Here is a 26,714-nt window from a genome sequence, read left to right as displayed (position 1 = left end):
GTAATTTCATAAACAGTAGCAGGAGACTGACAATTTTAGTGACAGGCCATCAACAGAACATTCAAGTAAAAGGTAAGCTACACTCAGAGCCATATATACCCAATTAAGCTAGTTTGGGTGGACAAACCTTTAGATTGAAAATCATTCTGATCCACTTTCCACTGGGAGAGATGATCTAGGAAAGAAACTTTCTAAAACAGCTCAACTTTCTGTTGTAATTTGATCAATAGAATATACACATTTAGGGAAAAATATTTTTCATTAAAATGTGCGTATTTAAAAAGTGGATGATCACAGCCATGTAACATTGTGGAACAGAGGCACCCATTGCCTCCTCACACCACAAAACAAGAGCCCCAAAAAGACAAATTGTTCAGTCTTTTATTTAAAAACTATAAACAGTCACCAAAGTAAATAAAGCCAATCTAACAGACTGTTATGTCTATGTATAATAGCACATCCTACTGACACTGCAGAAATGAGGATGGGTGGGCTGCCCCGCTCGGACGCTAACAGGCAGTCATTAATGTTACACAACACACCATAGAGAGGATAGTCTGAGGACGTGAGCCGGAATGTGGCATGGTATTAAGAATGAAAAAATAGTACAATAAAACGCCACACTATATTAACATAGAAAAAAAAGTAGTGAAGAAAATATACCTGCACATAAAGCAAAGAACACAGGAGAAAACCTGTATAAAACTCCATGTATTTAAACCAATTTACAAATACAAAAAAAAAAAAAAATGTACGCGCACTGTGCTCGTACAATGACAAACGTTTACAGTGGATACATGTTGGGGGTGAGGGGTGAGAGAATACCTTCAATATTATTTTCTTCTACAAAATGACATGAGATATATTATTCCATACTCTTTCAGCCAGCAAAATGAGTTCTACAAGGTATTATAATACAAAAAAAGTCAGTTCCACAAAAAAAACTGTTTTTCCCCCCTTAACTTTACAGCATCAGTACCTTTGCAGAAGTATTTACAGGTTTTAAGTACATTCATCCACTGCTGAGTATAGAATCACATTAGATACAAGTAACCAGGGATCATTAAAAAAAAAGAAACTTAGATTCTACCAAAGTAATGCTTCTATTACTCCACAGAGCAAGTTCCCCAGTGGCTGTATCGGCATGAGAGGATTTTCTTTATATATATATATTCACAAATATTTACAAGATTCTTTTCATTAATTGTAATGGTATTCATTTCAATAATAAATAAGTGAAAATATATTGACTCAAGTAAGAAAACCACGCTACCAAGTTGTAAAGAAAAACAATCGAGCCAGTCTCCTGCAGCTGTGTCTCCCTCCCCCATCTCTAGCCACTCTCCTCCCTCCGCAAAGCAAAACTCCTCAACGTACTGCCGCTCCTACTCAAATAAGTTCTCTGCAAACAGTCCCAGGATTACAAAAATGTGCTCGTATTTAGGGTTTCATTAGTGGAGTCCCTCAGGGCAGCAGTCTAAAGAGCTCCCCCTCTTGGGCGGCTGGTGGAAGACCCTGTGGCAGTTTGTTTTGTGAAGGAGATGGGGGGATTTGAGCACAGTGGGGTGAGGGAGGGGAGTCCGAAGGGCATGGTCTGGTGTTGCCCACCTGTGTGCCCTATTGTCATGACACCCCTGAAGGATGGTTCTCCTATTTTTGGGGGTGGGGTTGCCCTTGTGAACTCAAGCTTGGAGAGAGCGAGTCAGTTCATAAAGGCATTTGGCGAGCGTTGTGGAGACCTCCATGTTACTGAGTGCCAGCACAGAGAGGTGGCTCTCATGCCTCTTTACCAACCTGAGAAGATAAGACAGGAAGCTGTCATTACATACTCTCCATCAAACAGTAAATAAACATAGGTTTAATTGATTATGATTCATCACGCCGATCAAACACAGCACGAGGATTCCTCAGAAGACCCTTCTGTAGTTGTGAATGTATACAAAACAAAAAGTTCTTACTTTCGACCGCAGTCTGAATACTTGGCGATGTTCTTTAGCGTTAAGGCAGCAGTTAGTCGTATGTGTTTGGTCATTGGTCCCTCTTTTTCATCCTAAGGAAAAGGATTGTGAAATTCATCAGTTACAAGATACATTGACAACAAAAGATTTCCATGTGGGAATATATGATAAATATGGAGTAGTCAAGGACTGCAATGATTAACATCTTAAAACTTATTTCCACGTATACAATCATACAATTCTGTCAAATGTCAGCCAGACACTTTCATTGTAAACAAACAGCTAAGCTCAGCCATACTCACAGTGAAGTCCCTGAACACCAGGTTCCGAGAGCCTCTGCGTAGTGCCATAAGGGCTGCGCTCGGATGATTGACAATAGCTTTCTGTGCTCGCGGTGCTGGAGTGCTGCTTGCCACTGGCTGAGGCCTGTGGAACAATGCAAAAAAGTCTGCCACACATAGCGCATTCTAGCATCACCAGAATGGACATTAGCACTAGCATGCTAAGCTAACCAGAGGGTACATACTTGGAAGTTTTCTGATTGGAGTCCTGCGTCTGTGTCGGTTCCTGCTCCAGTTTTAGTGCGGCCAATAGGGCATCTCGAGAACAATGCTTATCCTACAGGAAGAAAATAGGATAATTGTCAGTAAAAAGCCACAAACATGGACTGATAGATTGAGAAGGTGTAGTCTTACCTGTAAATGGGTTATGAAGGACAGTCTCTGTCGGGGGAAAGGTTCACATCCCTCCCAGAGGCACTGGCCTGGGTACAGCTCCTTGCCACCATGCTGCGTGGCTGCATGGTAGAACACCCTAGACGGCGTCTCAAACCACCTGGAAGAACAACACGGATAACAATGGGACAGTCAATGAACAGACCACATCCTCAATTCTGATATTTTTTCCACTAATTGGTCTTTTGATCAAACAGCTCTGAAAAAGATCTGATGTGATTGATCAAAAGACCATTTAGTGGAAAAAATACCAGAATTGAGCTGCCTGTCTAAATGCAGTTTTAGTTAGCCATGATATGAACACACCTTTCCCGACACAGGACTTCTTTAAGTAGGTCAAGTCAATATGGACAGAGATTGACTCACCGTTTACAGGACTGCCACAGACACTTGAAGTTCTGTCCCGCTTTCCTGGTCTGTTCTGGGGGTGCCACCATGGCTTGTGGCCCAGAAAGGGGGGTGTTGGGGCTGGAGCTGCCAGCCTGCACAGGCTGAGCCACTGTTGGCGGAAGCTGCGTAAAACCAGGCAAAGCTTTATCAGACCAAATAAACAAGTGATATTTTGTGTTGTATGATTGTTTTACTATTTCCCAAATAAAACAAACAAGTCCAAAACATTTTTTTAATATTTCTTTTACCTTTTTAAAATGTTTGACAAGATAAATTAAGCTAATTTAAGAAATACATTTAGATTTAAGCCTAGCTACCCTCTGCTTACAATAAATATGGTACAATAAATATGAATATCCTACAATTTGCTTATTAGTTATTCAGAAATGAATTAAACAAAAATATGAACAAAGTGTTTGAATAAATTCAAGGTCCTAGAACCTGAAGACTTTCATCATTAATCTTGTTTCATGCAAGTAATTTGCTTGTAAAATGAACAACTAAGCCTTGAATTGCTATACGATGACATGAAAGATCACACACACCTGCCAATCCAATAAGTGCAATATAAAACAAGTCAGTCTGTATAAATCATTAAATGGCCTCTAACCCTACTCATCACAATGCAGTTGATTTTCCCAAATAACAGCAACAGAAAAGCCTTGTAGTTGCATGTGATGGATAGCACTCTCCCACCTACAACTACACATTTAAGGACTTGACCGATTGTCCTTTGGATAAGCAGGTCAGATTTTTTACTTGTCCAAAAGCTCAAGCCCCCCCAGATCCACTTTCCAAAATAAAATGCATGACTACCTTTTTTACCATAGAGAATCAGACAAATGTAGGCTATACTCTGCCAATAGGCTTCATATTCAAGCCGGTCTCAAATTACAACACTGCCCCTTTAAGGCTCTCCTGGAGATTGGTTGGCCAACCTTGGTAGCCTATCAAATATGGCAACATTACAATTACAACCAAACACTTCTCCTTTATAAAAATAATTCCCCCCAGGGCTCGAAATGAAGGACTTCCCGTCATCCCTGGAACAAAAAATATGTCTACGGTTCATAACAGACTTGGGGACAACAGATCCCGAATTCATACAACCACCGCACATTAACTCTTTAAAAAGCAATGAGGCTGATGCGTCAGAGCAAACTATTTAGCATAACATTTTGATAATGTTTTATTTCTTCATGTTATAAACTCAATGCGCACATGGCTGTAGGCTATGCGCAAATGTTCCAAAATACAAATTAGCAGGAAAACATTGTTCTCCAAAGCACACCGCATGCGCGAGCAGTTTCATGTGACAGAGATGAAAATATGTTAGAAATACAGGGGGGATCTAAAGATACATCAACTTTAATCTTGATGGTTGTACAGTCGTCTCAAATAAAACTGAAGGACCTCGGCGTTACTCTGGACCCTGATCTCTTTTGACGAACATATCAAGACCGTTTCAAGGACAGCTCTCTTCCATCTACGTAACATTGCAAAAATAAAAAACTTTCTGTCCAAAAATGATGCAGAAATTAATCCATGCTTTTGTCACTTCTAGGTTAGACTACTGCAATGCTCTACTTTCCGGCTACCCGGACAAAGCACAAAAGAAAACTTCAGTTAGTGCTAAACACAGCTGCTAGAATCTTGACTAGAACCAAAATATTTGATCATATTACTCCAATGCTAGCCTCTCTACACTGGCTTCCTGTTAAGGCAAGGGCTGATTTAAAGGTTTTACTGCTAACCTACAAAGCATTACATGGGCTTGCTCCTACCCATCTTTCCGATTTGGTCCTGCCGTACATACCTACACTACGGTCACAAGACACAGGCCTCCTTACTGTCCCTAGAATTTCTAAGCAAACAGCTGGAGGCAGGGCTTTCTCCTATAGAGCTCAATTTTTATGGAATGGTCTGCCTACCCATGTGAGAGAGACAGACTCGGTCGCAAACTTTAAGTCTTTATTGAAGACTCATCTCATTAGTACGTCCTATGATTGCGTGTGAAGGTAACCGGAAAGGCACTGGAGCAACGAACCACGCTTGCTGTCGCTGCCTGGCCGGTTCCCCTCTCTCCACTGGGATTCTCTGCCTCTAACCCTATTACAGGGGCTGAGTCACTGGCTTACTGGTGCTCTTCCATGCCGTCCCTAGGAAGGGTGCGTCACTTGAGTGGGTTGAGTCACTGACATGATCTTCCTGTCTGGGTTGGCGCCCCCATTAGGTTGTGCCGTGGCGGAGATCTTTGTGGGCCATACTCGGTCTTGTCTCAGGATGGTAAGTTGGTGGATGAAGATATCCCTCTAGTGGTGTGGGGGCTGTGCTTTGGCAAAGTGGGTGGGGTTATATCTATCCTGCTTGGCCCTGTCCGGGGGTATCGTCGGATGGGGACACAGTGTCTCCCGACCCCTCCTGTCTCAAACTATTGCAGCATAAATACTGGAGGCTGTGTGTCGGGGGGCTAGGGTCAGTCTGTTATATCTGGAGTATTTCTCCTGTGTGAATTTAAGTGTATATTTTCTCTCTCCATCTACCTCTCCACCTGAGCCCTAGGACCATGCCTCAGGACTACCTGGCCTGATGACTCCTTGCTGTCCCCAGTCCACCTGGCCGTGCTGCTGCTCCAGTTTCAACTGTTCTGCCTGCGTCTATGGAACCCTGACCTGTTCACCGGACGTGTTACCTGTCCCAGACCTGCTGTTTTCAACTCTCTAGAGACAGCAGGAGCGGTAGAAATACTCTTAATGATCGGCTATAAAAAGCTAACTGACATTTACTCCTGTGTTGACCTGTTGCACCCTCTACAACCACTGATTATTATTTGACCCTGCTGGTCATCTATGAACATTTGAACATCTTGGCCATGTTCTGTTATAATCTCTACCCGGCACAGCCAGAAGAGGACTGGCCACCCCTCATAGCCTGGTTCCTCTCTAGGTTCTGGCCCTTCCAGGGAGTTTTTCCTAGCCACCGTGCTTCTACACCTGCATTGCTTGCCATTTGGGGTTTAGGCTGGGGTTCTGTACAGCACTTTGTGACATCAGCTGATGTAAGAAGGGCTTTATAAACAATTTTGATTTGATCAACTAGCATGGGTTACTAATATGACTAGGATTATGCTTGGATACTTTGAAACAATGTAAGAAATGCATCATAAAATGACAAAACACCCAGGTTTCAAACAATAACAATTAACAATTACGGATGATTTATGGATCAAGAGCAACTCCACCAACCTCATGTTCATTATCTCCAGCACAAAACCAGTGTCAACATATGTGAAAACACTGCATTTATACGTTTGTAGGGAAAAAACATAAAGTAAAAAAGTTCTACTAGATTACATTAACAGTGATTTTCAAACACAGATTCAGTGATGTGGAGAGCAAGAAAATACCTCCCTTTGGCTAAAAACGCATTGCAGGTTGACATACATTTTTTCAAACTTTTAATCTTACCCTGTGATGTCACAGAGAAGCATTTATTTAGGACTTTTCTTCTCATCTTTGTAACCACAGATTGTAGAAACGTGTTGTTTTCACACATGTATACACTGGAAATGATGAATGAGGTCAAAAAGTGGTGGAATTGCCCTTTAAATAGCTTCAAAATGCAGACGCATCCACTCAGATTCAAGGTGGGTGATGTGCGGTGCGCAACAGAGCGGTCTTGTGACCATTTGATCTGAACGAACCGTGCCTTGAGTATGTCGAATCAAGCCTTTAGAGGTTAATGACCCTTCATTATATTTGTCAAACATGACTGGTGTTCAGCCTGTATTTATGTAATTAAAAGTCTCATTAAAGTTTGGCTACCTTTTCTGGTGCCCCCCTCATGTCAGCATCGGTTTGGACGTGAGGCTGTAGCCAACATGCATATCATCTATACTTTGACATGTAGGCTTTTTTATTAATGTATATAAAAAATAGATTTGAATATTATTCCAATGTTGACCTCTGATCCAATTCTGATCTGAGTAATTGTTTGATGTGAAAAAAAGTGTTTTATTACTCGTCTGAACTTCAATCTACATTCTTCCTTGTCCAAGCATTGTTTTTACTTGTCCCGGACAAGAGGACAAGCGTTAATGTCGAGCCCTGCATTTTATGTTTGTGAAGAAAAACGGAGTCACATGTTTTACCAGCAGGGAAAGAATGTCAATGATCCAATAAAGTATTCAAGATAAGTCAGCAATCTAATGAGCTTGCTAGCCAACTAGTTGACACGGCTTGCAAAACTGGGACAAGAAACAAATTGTTGAGCTATGTGAAACTCACCGTAGAGCTGGTTGCCTGTATGGTCGAGCAGTTCCTCTGCTGCGTGGCATTCCCCATTGCTACTTTGGCTACTGTGCTTGGGTCGGCTCCAGCAGGAACGGCCACCATGGTGGCACTGCAGCCCGCCTTGTTGGGGTCGCTGATGGTGATGATCCTCACTCCCACCTTACAGGGAATCCCAGACGCCCCCTTGTCCTCCTCTGCCGGCCTCTTGAGTGCACGGCTCTCGCCACTCAAACCATTGGCCGGCAGGGTCCCTGGCCCCGTGGAGCCCTGGGAGTTTACAGTGACAGTGGGAAACAGCTGCTGCCTGAAAGCAGGCAAAGTGTAGTTAGGCCCCGTCCCCATAGGTCCGTTAGGGAAGGGGCCTGTTGCCTGAGGCCCATTGGCAAGGCGCTCTGCCTGCTCAGCTTTGGCAGTATCCTGCTGGGGGACAGAGGGCTCCTGGGGAGCCCCATGCAGTTTCTGAGGAGGACCCACCTCCCCGTTCCCCAAGTGTTTGGAAGCGATGTGATTTGGAATGTTTTTGCTTAAGTGGGCACCGGTGGAGGCGTCCCCTCTCTCAAAGTCACAGACCCCATTGACAAGAGCCTTTTTGGGGTCGACGTGTCCCTCCTGTGGGTTAGCCGGGCCAGAGGGCTGTTTCCCGTTGGTGGGGCAGCTCTCGCTGGCCGGTCCATTGACGCAGGCCCCCTGGCTGTTCCCTGAGTGGTATGGAGGTAGACTGGAGTCCATGCACTTCCTCCCATTAAGCAGCTTGGCCCCTGGAGCATCAGCTCCTGCCAGGTCTCCGTTGCTGGTTTTGGTGCCAGCCCCATCGGCTAGAGAGGAGTTCTCCATCACCTCGATCTTGCGTTCGTGGATGTGCAGACCCGTGGCGTCCTTGGCCTCCTCCTCCTTCTGGCAGATTATCTTGTCTCCCCTGAAGGGCGGCGGTGGCCCGTGGAGGGTGTTGCCTGTCTGGACCGCTGGCAGGCCTGGTGCAGCGGCTCCTTGGCTGATCTGGGCGGCGGCTGCAGAGGCTGAAGTGGTGAAGCCTGTATTGGGTACCACAGTGAAGGTGACCTGGCCACCAGGAGCCTGACCCTGGATGATGGTGGCGGGGCTGCTGGTGGAGATGAGCTGCACCGTCTGGAGAGGCCCCCCTGGGGACTGAAGCTGGCTGGGGACCAGCTGTACATTGAGCTGCTGGGGCTGAGGCTGGCCCTTTGAGGCTACCTGGTAGAGCACCTGTGGGCTGGGGGAACGCTGCGTGCTACTAGGGGGAGGCACCTGGGGCGCGGGCAGGATGAGTTTGCCGCCCGGCGTGGAGGGCCGCTTTGGAAGCAGTAACTGTTTGATCAGGCTGGACTCTGTGGAGGTAGGCTGGGGGGACGGCTGCTGCTGAGGCAGGGGCTGGGCCTGAATCTGAAACTGCTGCTGGGGGTGAAACTGCTGCTGGGGGTTCAATTGCTGTGGTTGCCGTTTGACCGACAGCATCTGACTGACAGAAGCAGAGCCCTGCATTGGGATCTGGGTGTTGGAAGGAGAGGGCAAGCCCTGGGGCAGAGGAGCGATAATTGGAGGGCAGGGTGGGGGGTTGGAAGGAGTGGGAGGCTGTCCTGCCAGTTGGATGGCCTGGCCACCAGACATGGTGGAGGGGTTGGCCAGAACGATCTGATGGATAGCCGGGGCATAGGCCTGGTTCTGCTGGGGGTTGGGGCTGACAATGACCACGCTGGACTGCTGCTTCTGGTTATGAGTGGATGTGGGCGGTCCGCTGGCCTGCGAGGGTGCAGGCTTGGGGGCGATGTTCTGGAAAGTGACGCGGGAACCCTGGGCGTTGGACACGCCGGCGATGGTGAACACCTGGCCCCCGCCCACCTGGAAGTTTTGCAGCGAGGAGCAGGCGGCAGACACAGCAGCGTAGTGCGGGGGGGCAGAGAACACAGCCGTCTCCTGCTGGGGGCCCTGGGAGAGGGCCTGGGGTACTGAGGAGGAGGGAGTGTGCGGCAGGGGCGGCCGCTGGGCGATGGGCACCCCCTGAACCCGCGCCGTGAAGATGTGGCCCTGCTGTACCTGTTGGAACAGTGTGACGGGGGTCCCGGTAGGCGCCATGACCTGTTGATGGTGGAGCTGTTGGGCCATGTTGGGGCTGTGGTTCTGGACCACCTGGCCAGAGGTGGGGATGGAGCTCTGGACCATGGCCGTCTTGAGGATATCCCCTGACTTGGCCTGCTGATCTGAGTGGGGGTGCTGATGTGGTGAGGCCTGGGGGTGAAGGGGGAGCCGAGGAACAGTCTGAGCCGATTGGGGGAGGGGTACACCATCCTGCATGGTGGAGGCCACCTGTGGCGCTGCCGGGTTAGCAGTAAGGCTGGGGACTGGAGGCCGGGCAAACCCAGGATGCCCAGGGACAAAGTGTAAACACAGAGAGAGATACAATAAAGAACACATTAGAATCATTGACTGAGGTCCAATTCGCACAACTGCAAAGTATGTCTCACCATACTCCAAGACAACATGTATAGCAACTATGTCTGACGTTTGTTGTGCTAACAATCAAGGTAGGTGGAAACTTGAATTTTAATGCCACTAACTACAAAAATGTAGTAAGTTGTACAGTGAGTTTACCTGACGGGGATGCCTGTGGGTCGACAGAGACGTCGTGTTTGGGCCCTGGTGTGGGGCTAGCCTGCTGCTGGTAGTACAGCTGGATGGGCAGTGGGATGGCCCTCCGTTTGACCCCCACCACATGTATGTGTGCCTGCGCATTGGGCTTGGTGTCCTCCAGCCGCTTCACTGTGTGGTTTGGGAAGATGGTCCTACAAAATGAGAGAGAGACACGGTGTGAGTGTAGTCGACACTAAAACCTTGTCAATCATGTTTCTCAAAGTCATTGAATTTGGACCACTGTATTGTAACTTGTCCATAAGGTGATTTCTTGGTTGAAAACATAACATGAATACAAGACTTCCAGGACCACAATTGGGAGAGAAAAAAAAGGCGGAAAAAGCTGTAAAAACTTCTAGTTGTGTGTTCTCTAAATGATGACAGTTTTCAATGAAATCGATTGATTTAATATGGGATTATGCTAACCAACCGTAGACATTTGAGGAAGCCTTGGGAGGCCAAGATGCCAGCGCGTCCCATCTTGCTGCAGGTGGTGAGGTACTCCGAGTACATCTCTGAGCGCGACACTGAACTCTCGCCGCTCACCTCGAAGTGGGCGTTCAGCCTGGTGGAGACGAAGGGAACTCAGGATGTATCTATAGCTACTCAGGGGTCAATTTTGACCAGCAAGCTGACTGCTTGACCTGAGAACCACTGTTCAACTTACAGAGAAACTGAGGAGCTAAGAGGTGTCACAGAGAGAGCATGACTATGAGAGGGTGTGTGTGTGTGAGAGAGGGACTCACCACTGCACTGTAAACTTCTCCCCATCTAGCTCAACAATACCAGGAGGGGGAGGAGTGGACTGGACAGGGACTCTTGCTGCTAAAGTGAGAGATGACATAATTAGTGAGTCTAATTTGATCAACTTACAAAAGTTTTTGAATAAACCCATTCTCTATGCTGAAAACACTTTTGTTCTGATGTGAGACTGAACTGTCAAATCTGCAGAACAGTGCTCCTGTTGTACATGGTGTGTTTAGTGTGCTGTTCCTCATTTTGCCCACTAGGGAGCAGCGACAGTACAAGCAGACTGCTGTGTTTACCCTAGCTTGAATTATTCCTAGCACCTCATGCCAACTTTAGCTGATTGATTGCATACAACACGGGTTTACACCATTTTGCCTGATCATCGTCTCTAACGTACACGACAAGAAGCAAGGCTACACAGAGCTGAGCCTATAATCGCAGGCCATTGTCTCAGTTCCTTTATACCATATGCCTAATTATTGCCCTCACACGGCTTCTTCTGAATTCTTATTTTATGTACAACATGAATATAACCTGGCTTAGTTTAATTCCAATGTGCATCTGAAGATCAGGGGACAGGGTTTAAGTGTTAAGATGCTCACCTGGGATGGGTGCGCCCTGCAGCGGAGCAGGCAGCTGTTCTACAAGCTGCGGCCGCACCTCGGCCACCTGGCTCTGCCCAGCAGCCTGGTGCTCCATCAGCCTCACAGCCGTCAGAGCATCCGGACCAAAAGTGTGCAGGTCCACTGACACCAGCCGCACCAGCAGATCTGCCCAGGAAGACAGAAATATACAGTTTAATAACATGTGTCTAAATTGTTGCATGACAGTTATTTTTGATTTCCCAATTCTGAAAAGCATTGAATTTCCAATTCCTCCAAGAGACGACGAATATCTTCTGCGGAACGAGTTTGATTGTCAATTAATGCAGCTTGGTTGCTGTGCCATGCTAAGAGACTATACTTAATAAAACAATACCCAAACACTCGATTAGCCAAGATGTTAATGCTATACTTAAACTTTATCTCAGTTAGATGGTTCTCCAGCACCTCCATTCTGTCTTGGTTGTTAATACTACTACATGCATCCTCAATCCTGACTAGTGTCTAGGTTACTGGTACCCTGGTTAGGGCTAGGTTGTTGGTATCTCACCTATGCTCCTGTCTACGGAGGCGATCTTGCTGCAGGGGATCTCCCCCAGCTGGGCCAGCAGGTAGAGGACCTCCAGGGAGGACATGAGGAGCATGAGGTCAGGCAGCGACAGCAGGCCGATCACCTCCCGGTACGACTCCTGGTCCACGTACTCACAGATCAGCACGCTGTTGTCCTCCGCCTTGCTCAGATTACCCAGGATCTCCATGGCTGAGGGGAGGAGGAGGAACAAATGGTCAGGCTCTGGGAAAATCTACACTTTCACCTTTATCACAATTCATGCTTACTGTTGTTACGTAAAGACATGAAGTCGCTTTCACATTAAAAAGGACCGTGATACAAAAATATATCTGACATTTGTAATAAAAAGACCCAGACACTGACAAAGATAAAGTATGGGCTCTGACACTCACCCCTCATCTTCAGGAACCTGTCCCTTGACATCAAGCATTTGGTGATGGTGTGAAACATTAGGTGGGTTGTTCGAAAGTCAACAGGATCTAACTGAAGCTATTGGGAGAGAAAACAGACATCAACTCAGAATCATCAATAACACAAATGCTCTGGACCAGCTACAGCCATGTCTAACATTATACTGAATAGTACTAATTAATGTAATGAAACAGCTCAATACTGCACAAAATATTAACTTTCAGAACATAAATATAGCAGTAAAAACGCCTCACCTCTGCGGCCACGTTGCCGAGTGTATCCAACCCCAGCTGCCGTAGGGAGATGAAGTGGCAGTGGGCGCACAGTAAGAGGAACCGCAGACAGGTGCGGTTAGCAGCAAGCAGTTTGACGTTGGCCTCCTCGAAGGAGAGGTTGCGGAGGATGACCCCCACCTGCAGGACCCGCTGACCCTCGATGTCGCCGATGCCTAGGTTGCGTGGAGGATGGAAGAGGACACCCCAGCGCTCGTCCCCCGACATATTGTCTGTCACTGGAAGAAGAGCAGAGAGAATAGTGAATGTCTGATCCACCAAGGACATCATGTCAGAGCAATGGCCTTATAAGTAATTTTTGTAAGAGAAATCTTCAAATACTTTATTACACAAAAAGTTCACAAAACAATGTTGAAATATTTATTTGACGTAGTATTTATCCCATTGTTGTAAAATGAATATTTTATTGGTCTGTCAGCATAAACTGTTTACCTTGTGTCAGGCTGGTCTTGTCCCAGATGAGGTCCCTGACTTCAGAATCCTCTACCACATCCTTCCAGAACTGTAGAATCATATTCACAGATTATTGTTGGAATACTGACTGCTGAAAAGATGCATAGGCTATAAAAAACAAGAGCAGTTAAGGCTGATGTACTCCTGCGAAGCCAGACATCACACCGTATTTCACTAAGATCCCTGAACGGCTGGAGGCGAGGTAACAGTTTTTTTTCTCCCTCTGACCAAAAGCCTTGTAAATTACAAACCTATAGTATACATATATAGTGAGTCTTTCAGTCAAATCTACCTTCATGAAGTCCCGGGAGGTTTGCTCCTTCCAGTCCATCCCAAATACAAAGGAGAAGCTGCCTAGTGCTGCAAATTCACAAGAGTACCGTTAGAGAGAACATTCCAACCCTTACATTATGAGACAGAAGGTACTTTCACACCTGAGGGATCACAAAAAAAAAAAAAAGTTCTGCCATGGCAGTGCCTTGAAAAGGATTGCAGTGTTCACATTTTGTTGCGCTAAAGCCTGGATTTTTGCATTTTGCTTCAGACTCTAAATGAACAAGTTTACCAAGGAGGTAATAACTCATCTAGTGTCCATACAGGCAAATGAAAGGGAATAAACAACTTTCTCCCCATTTCCACTTTGCCCAAAAAGGGAAACTGAGCACAGTAGTGCGAGTGTCTCAACAGTTCCCTCACCAAGTTCCCACGGTAAACAAAGATTACAAAAAACACCCATAGATCTCTAATTACTGTCCTGAAAAAATTGATTTGGATACTAATGAAGAATATTTAAAAGGTGCTGAAGACGTACAGTCATCGAAGACACCTGCATGTGCCAGCAGCAGCGTGATGAGTTTGGGGTCTTTCTCCAGCTGCATGGAATGCTTGCTCTCGTTGGAGAGGAGAGTGCAAACATTGATTGCGAAGTCCACTTCATTGGGCAAGCCCGACAGGAGAGAGAGCACCAGTTTGTTATAGTCGCATGGGGGCGTGAACTCCGTGGACAGTCCATAGCTTTGGCGGAGATAGTCTGGGGACAAAAAACAACCACAAATCCAGTTGTAATTTCAAAGTGAATGTAAAGAAAGCCTGATGAAAACATACAAAAATATTACAATGTTGTGCTATAAAGACCTTGAGAAATTATGAGTTTATTTAGACTGTTTAAAAAAAAAAAATTGCAACTGCATGCACTGGGACACCTGCCTGATAATGAATATGCATTCAAAAATAGGAAACAGTGGAGTTAACAAGTGCAACTTCCTGAAGCCTCAGTCTCTTGGCATAACTTTGCTGGGATGGCAATGATTGTATGGCATATTTCAGTTATTTGAAATTGATTACAGTGCAATCAACGGGATATAAATAGCCAACTCCTCACAGCCGCCAGCTCTGCATCTGTTTCACGTGTGTGTGTGTGTGTGTGTAGCTGTCAGGACTCCTGAACTAGAGCTACTTCACACACAGCGGGTATGGTGGTAATGCACCATCACACAGCACCATGGTAACACACTGTTGCAAATTGCCTGCATGCCTGGGGACATGACAACCTCAGTTCAGATTCCCCCATCAGTAAGAGTGTCTCAGGCCTGGGCAAGATTGGACAAAAATTATAATACAAAGTCAAGATTATTCAAACAATTATCTCAACAGCCATATGAGGGAGGAAATTAGCTTCTGGTGGCAGGGCTATGGTTTAAAGGCCCATATGTTTGTGCATAAACAAAAGGAGTATAAATGTAGCAGACCTAATACAGTAAGGAAGTATATTGCGTCTCAGTTCTGAAACACACCATTCAACAGCTCAAAGACAAAACCTAGTACAACTCGTCAGTCTTGGTATATTAGCTACTTTCATCATACATTTTAAGATCTTGTTGTCTTGCTAACATCCTCCTCAGTTGAGGTTTCTTTACCCCCCCCAAAAATGGAGCAAGAAATGCTCAGCACCCACTTGGCCATTTCAAGCAACTGTATAACCGTATTACCATAAGCTCTCACTTTAAGGAGCAGGCTTTACCGTAGGAGCAGGCTTTACCGTAGGAGCAGGCTAGCAGCACCATCATGACTAACTAAATTGCAACATTTGAAGAAGAGCTTCCAAATTCTATCTTGATGAATCTATTATTATGTTATGAGGTGCAATAAACTGTCTGAAAGGACCAAGCAAACAAGCCTGCAGTATAGGCACATTCAGATGACTAACATGTGTGCTGTGAGTAGAGAGACTTAGTTGAGAGGAAGTTCAGTGCTGAAGGTAGCCATAATGTTGACTCAAATTCAGAGTTGGCAGTGCTCTTCAACAGCCCCATCACTTGATACTTGAAGAAATACCCACCTTGATAAACTTGCACCAAGGTCGTCCTCTGACCTAAGACTACTGTTATTTATTTCACAGCATCCCAAAATCCACCAAAGGGTGGTTACTTTACCTCACAGTATGGATACAGTAGTGTATCGCAATATCATTTTTGACGTTTTACATCGTTACTGTCACTATAATTGTTAAAGGTAACCTTGTTTATTAACGTTAGCTAACGCTAGTCAGGTGTACCTGCCCCACAACTCAGGTATTTATCATCCTACAGCTTTTTCTCCATCTTATTTCCCCCCCCAAAAAAGTTGAGCCAACAACATGAGCACTTTAACCTCCACAACTAGTTCTCATGGCTTTCTCTTGTCTCTCTGCAGCAGACATACAGTATAGTGAGCATGTGTTTGGAACATCGAATCGCGATACATAAACAATCGCAATACATATCATATCGGCACCCAAGTATTGGGGCGGCAGGTAGCCTAGTGGTTTTGAGCGTTGGGCAAGTAAGCGAAAGGTCGCTAGATCGAATCCCTGAGCTGACAAGGTAAAAATCTGTCGTTCTGCCCCTGAACAAGGTAGTTAACCCACGGTTCCTAGGCCGTCATTGTAAATAAGAATTTGTTCTTAACTGACTTAAATAATAGGTAAAAAAAAAAAAGATTGTGATATCGTATCGTGAGGTCCAATACGATATTATCACAGTACTTAGGTGCCGATTTGATATGTATTGCGATTCTCATGATTCTATGTGTATTGCGATCAGATACTGCGATTTGATGTTCCAAATATATTGCTCACCCTATGTCTGCTGCAGAGGGACAACAGAGAGCCATGAGAAAACTAGTTTTGATCAGTCAAGGAAATAAAATAGCTGAAAAGAAGATGAGAACAAGCCATCAAGGAAAAATACTGGAGTTCTGGGGCAGGTACAGCCAAATACCGCAAAATTAAAACTGCAATGTTGTCAAAACGATAAATCAAAAATAATATCCCAATATTTAACTATCTATTTTTTCCCCCCATCACTAGCAATTACCCAGCCCTACCTCACAGATGTGTCCAATAAAATCACTCTTCTCAAAGTGTAAATAAGAAACTTTGTTTTTAATCATACTTGAATTTGTTTGTTTCCTGGAATGTCACTGTTCTGAAATACCACTGTCCTTTTAAGAACTAGCTCAAAAGCAAGTCTTTTTTTAATTTCCCCTTTATTTAACCAGGTAGGCTAGTTGAGAACAAGTTCTAATTTACAACGGCGACCTGGCCAAGATAAAGCAAAGCAGTACGACACAAACAACACATGGGATAAACAAACGTACAGTCAATAACACAATAGAAAATCTATATACAGCGTGTGCAAATGTAGTAAGATGAGAGGTAAGGCAATAAATAGGCCATAGAGGCAAAATAATTTAGCATTAACACTGGAATGATAGATGTGCAGATGATGTGCAAGTAGAGATACTGGTGTGCAAAGGAGCAAAAAAATAAATAACAATATGGGGATGAGGTAGTTGGGTGGGCTATTTACAGATGGGCTGTGTACAGGTGCAATAATCAGTAAGCTGCTCAGATAGCTGATGTTTAAAGTTAGAGAGGGAGATATGGGTCTCCAGCTTCAGTGATTATTGCAATTCGTTCCAGTCATTGGCAGCAGAGAACTGGAAGGAAAGGCGGCCAAAGTAAGTGTTGGCTTTGGGGATGACCAGTGAAATATACCTGCTGGAGCCCGTTCTACCGTTGGGTGTTGCTATGGTGACCAGTGAGCTGAGATAAGGCGCGACTTTACCAAGCAAAGACTTATAGATGACCTGGAGTCAGTGGGTTTGGCGAAGGATATGAAGCGAGGGCCAGCCAACGAGAGCATACAAGTCGCAGTGGTGGGTAGTATATGTGGCTTTGGTGACAAAACGGATGGCACTATGATAGCAAACTGGATGAAGTCTGAGTAGAGTGTTGGGGGCTATTTTGTAAATGACATCGCCGAAGTCAAGGATCAGTAGGATAGTCAGTTTTACGAGGGTATGTTTAGCAGCATAAGTGAAGGAGGCTGTGTTGCGAAATAGGAAGACGATTCTAGATTTAATTTTGGATCGGAGATGCTTAATGTGAGTCTGGAAGGAGAGTTTACAGTCTAACCAGACACCTAGGTATTTGTAGTTGTCCATATTCTAAGTCAGAACTGTCCAGAGTAGTGATGCTAGTCGGGCGGGTGCGGGCAGCGATCGGTTGAAGAGAATGCATTAAGTTTTCCTTGCATTTAATAGCAGTTGGAGGCCACGGAAGGAATGTTGTATGGCATTGAAGCTCGTCTGGAGGTTTGTTAACACAATGTCCAAAGAAGGGCCGGAGGTATACAGAATGTATACAGAATATGGGGCCATCCCTTCAAGAATCTTTATTCTATTTCAAGGCGTAGCCCAACCAAGAAGATTTGGGCCGAACTTATGTAGGTAATTATTGCTTTGTGGTTGTTTGAAGACACTTTGTAAAAGAGGGAAAGCTTTACCTGATACAGTGTGTTGCTGGTAGTTGTAGGAGCAGGGGATTGCACCAATTGGAAGAGATGGTTTCGGGTTCCCAGGCTGCACCTCGTCATCATCTTCGCCGAAGTGATGGACTTTTTCATACTTTTCTAAATATCTGTAGACAAAAGAGAACTTAACACTCAAAGGGTGACTGATCCAAGACCCCACCTATTCCCAAAATCTAATCTAAAATGGCCTCTATAGCAAATAATCCTGTTTCACCCGATCCGCAAATCTGCCTAACTAGGATAAATCCTGCATCCTTAGACTGTGGCTAAACCCCTGATAACAAAACTGGACACCCTGGCACATTCCCACCATATAATTTGCCAATGGAGTTCTTTATGACAGCCACTCTGAGGAATTTGGTTAATGCTTGCAATCACACAAGTAAACTGGTAGGCTACACTCTGGCATATAAAGACTCACAAGCCTACTTCTGTGAACTCCTACCATTTTCAAAGTCCTCCTACAGACAACACTAATGTTGTCAGGCTATCTATGCCCACATCCTATTTCAACCCCAGCAACAAAGCAATTCCACTACTCAGCCGCTGCCGACTGGAACAAACTACAAACGAGGCTCACAACACAACCAATGTCTCTCGCCTACTTCTATCGACAGAGTGAATATGAAAGACTACACGACAAAGCATGAAATGAAAAATACTGCCAGAGGGGGATACAATCCAATCCAAGTTTGACATAGAGACCATCGGTTATGATTAAATAATTATGTTTACGCCTAGCTGACTCAAATCAAAAGACATGTGTTACACCATCTGCATGACAGTGCAAGTGTTTAAGCAGAGTACAAGTGATGAATCCTTTGTGCCCTATTGCTTAGGGCAAACTAGTTTATCAAGAGTTACAACCAATACCAGTCTTCCTTAATATGTTAATATTCAGCTCGGATGTAACACAAGTGAGGATGATATCTTATCACCAGCACAGACAGAATATTCTAGACACTGGGGTGATGTCTTCATTCAAATGACCACCCGCTCAGGTGGGGAGAGGTGCAGAAAAGTAGAGGGAGTTTTAATGAAACAAAAAGAGTGATAGCTTTCTGTCGAAAGCCAAAAAAAAAAGTCTACAAAAAAACCCTGCAAAACCTTACTTGAGTTAATGTCTAACAAGTGTTGCAGCCGTCTCTCACATGTTTAGGTAGGGTGGGACCAACACATATACACATTGAATATTTGTTTACACAGACACATGCTGCAGTGGTGGCAGCAGGAAATACCTCACCAGTGGTAGCGTGGAAAGCCCTGGCTAAGCGCGGAGTGTGTGTGCTGCCATGAGTCAGAGTGAGAGCCCCATTCTGAACGGAGTCCCAGTACTGCTGCTGGTTCGCTGCGGCCAAGGTAATCCCCCGTCCACGGCGTGTGACACACTGGACTATAAATACACCAACCCTTCGTTTGGAGAGGAGGGGCCCCGGCTCTGCACAGCATCATCACACGCTTGTCTGGGCACGGGCAGAAGGGGAGGCTGCATGGTGGGGGGTTCTGTTGCAGCTGCTCATGTCTGCACTTCCCTTTTCATACATGGCTGGCAAAAAGCTCCCATTCTTCTGACAAGACAACAGCCAGTGTGCCACAGAAAAGCATCACAGAATTAAGAGGCCTTCTCATTTTATCAGTGTCTAATCAAGTTGACATATAAAAATCATGACATCGCAGGTGTCATACCATCAGCAGTTAAAGAACAAGCAATTAAGGTGGAACAGGGCTCTTACCTGTCATTTTTGTCCTAAAGAAAAAGAAAATCTTAACAAGATGACCTTTTTTCAACTAACCTGAACGGCACACAAAAATGTAGGCAACTGAAGCCATAGATCTACCACTGCAAATGGTGACTGTTTGTAAACTGATGTAATTTAAGGTCGTCCGGATCATACAAGAGCTGATAGGACATAAGAGCAACCCTCTCAATAAAGGCTGCCTCAGTGTGTGTGTGTGTGTGTGTGTGTGTGTGTGTGTGTGTGTGTGTGTGTGTGTGTGTGTGTGTGTGTGTGTGTGTGTGTGTGTGTGTGTGTGTGTGTGTGTGTGTGTGTGTGTGTGAGAGAGAGCGAGAGAAAATTGGGTGCCCCCTGTTGGACAAGCACACAATCACATTGAGTAAACTGGCATTACTACTGTTCTATAAATAGGTGATCATATATTACTATACCTTGAAATTCAAATGCATGCAGATTCATTTGAGCAGACAGAGACAACTTCTTAAACATGGGGGCATACAACAGGGACCAATGAGCAACACTAGAAATCCAGATTATATAGCCTAAGGCTACATCAATTCATAGGCTGGTTTTATTGCTGATAAAATAATAAATGGAAGCGCTATATACAGACTACTACTGAGAGTGGGGGTGGGTGAAATCCAAGTACTCGGTTGAGGATAAGAAACTAGACTGGGGGAGACCATGGTAAACTACACTGAGAAGAAAGCTAACAACTACAATCAAGGTGGGAATCACAAAGGTAAAATAATGCCATTAGACAAAAAAGGAAACATTGAGCTCAAGACCATGCTTAACATAACGAGAATGGTGGGTAAGTTTAATTTGTCAGCCCCCTAAATACATTTTCCGCTGGTGTAGTTTACTTGATGCAAAGTTATTGTCTGTCTCACTTTCAATCATTTCTTTGTGTGATCTGCAGAGAGCTTACCACAGTCAAAGACAATTGTGACTGCATGCCCAATCCTAGACCAGTAGTAGTAGTAGTAGTAGTAGTGTTGCCTACCTCAGCTAGCTTTCGCTAGTCCCAACATCTCTAATCCCCAACTCTATGTACTGTTTTATCTGTGATTCAAAACCTCTCCAAGCTATTGTTGCTGACAAGGTTTTACCATTTCAAAAAAAGTCAAGAGAAAGGCATGGCAAGCAGATAACTACTGACAAAATAAGGGGGCATGCTGAGGGAGAGCAAGCTGTGGCCTCACGCAGTGGCGGAAAACCAGAACAAAACCCAAGCAAATGGCTCTTCACCTGTAATCAAATTGCAAACAAGCAGACTTTCTATAGTTTTCTTTGTCCAACGCACAAAGTTAGGTCCTACTTGTCAGTTAAGTATGCCAGGCATTAGAAAAAGGATTTGGAGTAGGGAGAGCAGCTGTTCTTAGACAGTGGTTCCCAGGTGTACCTTCTTTATAGAGTGAACAACTTCTGCTGCCCATCATTCGCAGCAGTTTGTCCTATCGACCTAAGTGGGGAACTATGGAGTGATTCAACTTTAGTGGATTGTTATTGTTAGGCCTACATCTGATGATAGAAAACACCTAATCCAGATATTTATATTAGGGGGCGGTACGATACCAGCATCACAATACTGAGTATTGTGGCAAGGAAACAGAACAGGAAGAGGATTTAACTTATTTAGGAAAACAGACCAAAAGTTGGAAACATCCTTATGTCATCCAGATTCTCATTTATACGTAACAAATATAAAAACGCAACATGCAACAATTTCACTGTTACAGGTTATATGAGGAAATCAGTCAATTGAAATAAATTCATTAGGCCCTAATCTATGAATTTCACGACTGGGAATACAGATGTTCATCACATACACCTTTTTAAAAAAAGTAGGGATTGAAGGTCGGAAAACCAGTCAGTACCTGGTGTGACCACCATTTGCCTCATGCAGTGTGACATCCCCTTTGCATAGAGTTGATCAGACTGCTGATTGTGGCCTGTGGAATGTTATCCCACTCCTCTTCAATGGCTGTGCGAAGTTGCTGGATATTGGCGGGAACTGAAACACGCTGTCAGAAACGTCAATCCAGAGCATCCCAAACATGCTCAATGGGTGGTGATATGTCTGGTGAGTATGCAGACCATGGAAGAACTGGAACATTTTCACCTTCCAGGAATTGTGTACAGATTCTTGAAACATGGGGCTGTGTATTATCATGCTAAAACATGTGATGGCAACGGATGAATGTCACGACAAATGGGCCTCAGGATCTCGTCATGATCTCTCTATGCATTCAAATTGTCATCGATAGAATGCAATTGCATTCATTGTGCGTAACTTATGCATGCCCGTACCATAACCCCACCACGAGGTACTCTGTTCACAACGTTGACATCAGCAAACTGCTCAGCTACGATGCCATACACGTAGTCTGAGGCCAGTTGGACACACTGCCCAAATCTCTAAAATGACTTTGGAGGCGGCTTATGGTAGAGAAATTTCAACAGCTCTGGTGGACATTCCTGCAGTCAGCATGCCAAATGCACACTCCCTCATAACTTGAGACATCTGTAGCACTGTGTTGTGTGACAAAACTGCACATTTTAGAGTGGCCTTTTACTGTCCCGAGCACAAGCTGCACCTGTGTAATGATTATGCTGTTTAAATAGCTTCTTAATATGCCACACCCATCAGCTGGATGGATTATCGTGGCAAAGGAGAAATGCTCACGAACAGGGATTTAACCAAATTTGTCCACAAAATGAGAGAGAGACGCTTTTTGTGCCTACGGAACATTTCTGGGATCATTTATTTCAACTCATGAAACATGGCACCAACACTTTACATGTTGCGTTTATTTAAGTTCACTGTGTTTTCCAAGCTATAAAATTCACATACAGCAAGTTTTTTAAAGGACCAAAGAGATGTCTGCTTCGTGTTTCCATTTTTGCCATGCAAAAAATATCACGATAGTTGTATCGTCACAGCCCTAATTTATGACACTGGTGTAGAAATCAAACTGACTTTTCAGAAAAATTAACATGGTATAAACAGCTTGGGTTACACCAGGAAACTGTTGACCTTGTCAAAAAATAACATGCGTTTTCTGTAGCTAGCTGATACGTGAGTTTTGCTACATAATTTTAGCACCCTCTATTTAGCATCAGAGAAAGACATACCCTGCTGTCCCCTGATATCTGTAACACTAGATCTATAAACGCTGTGGCCATGTTTCACCTTTGTTCAGGTGCCAAGGCTAATCTCACTAGCAAACGCTGTGCGACTGAGACAACTTGATTGTCTCCGACTTCATTATTGCAATAAAACATTGAGGTAGTTCTAATCCAGCTCTTATTTTGGCATGGGCATCACAGTGCTAACAACATCATGTAGGGTACAGTCTATTCACAAGCTGCATCTCAGTCTTAAGAGACATCCTCTCCTGAACTAAGGTTTTGCTCAGGTTCCCAGGTTGCAGGATTACTTACTATTTTCAATGATAAATTGAACATTGCCAAGGGCAAGGCACTTAAGTAGTGGTACAAGAAGACCAACAAGCAAACAAAGGACTCCCTACTTCCAATACATTTGACTATTCAGTGTTTGCCCTTATTAAGACCACGTTGTTATTGAGATACCCCTCCCAGCTAAACCAAAGGGCTCTTTGGTTCCAATAAGTTTCACAGTTACATGCTTGCTTGCCCTATAAGAGAGACCTGGCATTGGGCTACATCTCCCACTTAAACCAGTTTGAGGTGACGGTAGAAGGCGGTCTTAACCTGACCATGTGATCCCAGCGGGGTGTGTCATGGTGTAAAACACAGGAGAAGTTTAAGGGAGTGAGGTCAAATGCAGGCTTGAAATGGGTTAGAATATATGAAGCAAAATAAGCAATGCTTATTGGCAGCTCCCAACAGCTCTGTCCAACCTGCTGTCAGTTAGGCTATTTACAGCTCTGTGTTTCAGTCAAATATTGTTTTACAGGGCTCTACTCTGACATTTTTGTATTTATTATTTACAAGGAGCACATGTGCACCTAAGTTGGAACATGTAGCCAGGTGCAAACAAAGAAATTTAGGAGTGCAACAAAAAATATTTGAAGAAATAATGCTAGAATCCTTCGTTCTTCTCGGCACACTGGTGCTCCTAAATAAAATATCACAATACTTGTATCGTCACGATACACATATGCGAGTAAAATAGTCACATTGTATAGCCCTGCGTTAGGCTATATCACAAGTTAGCCTATGACTCTTCAAATTACAATTTGAAAGGGGAAAAAGTCTCACTGGGTGCAGGCTTTTGTTCCCAGCCAAGCAGCAACACACCTGTTTCTTGGTTGAAGACCATTTAGGCCTTGTTCATTGGTAGAATCAGGTGTTGCAGCTGGGCTAGAACAGCCTGCATCCAACTTCACAGGGTGAAATTGCCTGCCCAATATCAAATCAGGAAGTTAATGTTCAAATACTTGAATTCAATAAACTCTTATAGGGTATCAAGTGTTACTATTGTTCATCTGATGCCAAGAATGAAATCCTTCGCTAAAAATGCTGGAGTAACCAGCACCATTTGGAAATACCTGTAGGCAGGTATGACACTTAGGTAGAGTCTGTGTGAACCTTGTTTAGAATTTGACATGCCTACATGATTGGATACTTGCAGACTATGTTGACCTACTGCTCTTTCAACCATTCCCAAACTGTGAAGGTGATTAATGCAACAGGATTATTAAAGATATGCTGCTTCAACTAACTGGCAAAGCAGGGTTATATAAGCAGCCTCCAGGTTAGACTGGTGAATGTGATCCTTCCTCTTAAAAGGATCTTGCCCGTGGCAATGATGGCAATATTTTGGAGGGAAAAGGAGACTTGAGTAGAGAAGCAGCTCCACACTGTCCACAGGCTTGCTGCTGGTGAAACATCTACACCGAGGTCAAAAGGTGTTTAGGGTAACGTGCTGTTGATTGCATAGTTATGGCAACGGCTAGCCTATTCAATGACAAATGACCAGCCAGCATTCAGTAACACACCAATCACGGACCATTTAAAAAGCATTCCCAGTTCATGTCCCTTACTAATAGTTTAAATCTACAAAGAGAAGATGGCAGAATCCCCAGTAGTAAGACATGGCATATAAAAAAATATATATATATATAAAATAGTGATCTGCATTAACCCACTAAAATGTACTAAATGTTACGTCAAAACATACTGTTATGAGGCATAAACATTGCGGCCAGTGTAAGGTCCAGTATAGTGTTTTGTTTTCTGTGTTCAACATCTTTAAAAACTGTCAGCGATGCTGGATTGTTGCATGGTCCTTTCCTGCTTCCAGCCTCTCACAATTTGTAAACATTTGCCACATGCTGTCTGAGTGTAGTAGCTAATGCAAGACCATGCCACTTACCGAAGGTAGTACTGTTTTAAAACAAATGCTGCGTTTGAACAACTCCTTGGGAAATTAAAATCTTCACCCAGCTCAGACCACTGATTTTTGTCAGAAACCTGTAAAGTAAATGAAGATGTTATTATACATTTTTCAATTAAACAATATCAGGATGCATAAAATATGAATAAAACAGTCAAACAATCTGATTAGCATCTAATAAGATGTTAATGTTAGCTACTTTTATTAGCTAGAACTGTATTTAATTCCATGTTTGCAAGCTATTTAGTTATCACCGCAAGCAACAACTCACAGCTAGCTACAGCTTGAACTGTATGGCTTACTTACTAGCTAGTGTTAGCAATCTGGCTAACATTACTTTTCTGGCAAGCCAAGCGTGCAGGCTAAATGTGGTAGCTACCAAAGCCCGAGACAATGATGACCCGCTTCAGCACAATGCTAGTAACAACGATGGAATGAAGGCGAGCAGTCTTTATTTGAGTAATTGTTTTCACGTTTACAGTTTTCAATAAATAGGCCTGTGTGCGGCCTACATTGTCTTCAGCCATAGAGCCAAAGATGGCTAATGCGAATAACTAGCTTCCCCCAAATTATCGTAAAAAAATCTAGTTGCACAAAATGTTACCTATCCCCCGCGGCGAATAGTTCTTCCTAGCCAGTGCTCTGTGCCGATAATCGATGTTAAACGTGCCCGCTAATTTTGAGTTGCTCTAACTGCACTCAGACTCCGAGCAGTGCAGCTACCGTACGGACTTTCAATTCAAACCATACACAACACAAGCCACCACATTGCATAGATGGCAAACTAGCACAAGGCCGACCGCAATCCTCTCTCTCCTACAGCCGTTTTAGTATGAAATACCTCTTCATGGTGCAGAAAGAGAGTTCTCTAGCGGTTCACTGAAGACTTCACTGAAAACCGAGAGTGCGAAAATGCACTTTTAGTTGCACTCACCTTAGCAAATCCACCTAACGAAATGACTCTGATATAGAGAGCATTAAGATCCAGCTCTTTCCCACCCACGACAGGAATCTTCTTGAACGGCGATCTGAAGGAAAAAATCATTAAATACATGGAGAATAGTATTGCTAATAGTTTGTAAGCATCCATAGTCATATGTACATGATGTTTAAAGGTGTATTTAAACGCCCCATTCTCACCCTCTGCTTCGGTGAAATTGCCGCAGCTCGTCCAGGAAAGCCAGTCCTTTCCTTCGCTGATCTAGTAAATTTTTCCCCGTCGAATTTGCCATTGTTTTTGCATGTAAAAACGGTTAAAACCCCACTCACTCGCTTCCTAAGACACCAAGGATCCCATACTCCGCCGGCGCTCAGTCATTCGCGAAGCTGAGTGTTTAAAAAAGTTAAAGAAATAGCTAATAGCAAGAAGAGCGCCAGCTCGCTAATAAAGACTGATGCACAGCTACACACAGAAAACAAGCCGATTCAGTAAGTTGTAATAAACACTTAGCCAGAATAACGACCGATTTCAACGGCAAACTAAAACTGCCATTGTAAAATATGCTAAATTAAGTTTTGGTATCAAATGTGTTCGTTTGACAGTGTGTTACGGACGCGGCTCCAAGCAATCGCACACACTGTAGAGCGGCAGCGGGATCCAGTTCCAGACAAAAAGATCTGAGGCCTCGAGCTCGTACTG

General features: G+C 44.2%; 1 protein-coding gene across 2 annotated transcripts; it reads right to left on the bottom strand.

The window, feature by feature from the left end:
• Positions 1-367: 367 nt before the first annotated feature.
• LOC129865099 (AT-rich interactive domain-containing protein 2-like) lies at positions 368-26,714 on the bottom strand. Of its 2 annotated transcripts, none has more exons than XM_055937583.1 (21): positions 26,216-26,714; positions 26,010-26,103; positions 25,055-25,152; positions 17,927-18,060; positions 13,912-14,130; positions 13,393-13,460; positions 13,080-13,149; positions 12,609-12,865; positions 12,336-12,432; positions 11,923-12,132; positions 11,373-11,540; positions 10,767-10,845; positions 10,451-10,585; positions 9,982-10,172; positions 7,369-9,731; positions 3,059-3,204; positions 2,654-2,792; positions 2,485-2,576; positions 2,261-2,384; positions 1,959-2,050; positions 368-1,794 (listed from the first exon to the last, which is right to left on the bottom strand). In XM_055937583.1, exons 1-21 carry the CDS (start codon positions 26,305-26,307, stop codon positions 1,683-1,685), a joined length of 4,980 nt encoding a protein of 1,659 aa, XP_055793558.1. In that variant the 5' UTR covers positions 26,308-26,714; the 3' UTR covers positions 368-1,682. The 2 variants fall into 2 exon arrangements, with proteins under 2 accessions (XP_055793558.1, XP_055793559.1); XM_055937584.1 differs by having other exon boundaries at positions 10,767-10,842.

Source organism: Salvelinus fontinalis, chromosome 11 (genome assembly GCF_029448725.1).
Source record: "Salvelinus fontinalis isolate EN_2023a chromosome 11, ASM2944872v1, whole genome shotgun sequence".
Lineage (NCBI taxonomy): Eukaryota > Metazoa > Chordata > Actinopteri > Salmoniformes > Salmonidae > Salvelinus > Salvelinus fontinalis.
Note: the sequence above shows the minus strand (reverse complement) of the source record. Positions and strands in the feature narration are given on the sequence as shown.

Coding starts and splice junctions, on each gene's coding strand:
- LOC129865099 (XM_055937583.1), bottom strand. CDS start 26,307: ATGGCAAATTCGACGGGGAAAAATTTACTAGATCAGCGAAGGAAAGGA. Junction 14,131..17,926: donor CCAGCAACACACTGTATCAG/GTAAAGCTTTCC, acceptor TTTTGTCCCCAG/ACTATCTCCGCCAAAGCTAT. Junction 2,051..2,260: donor TGGTGTTCAGGGACTTCACT/GTGAGTATGGCT, acceptor CCTTTTCCTTAG/GATGAAAAAGAGGGACCAAT.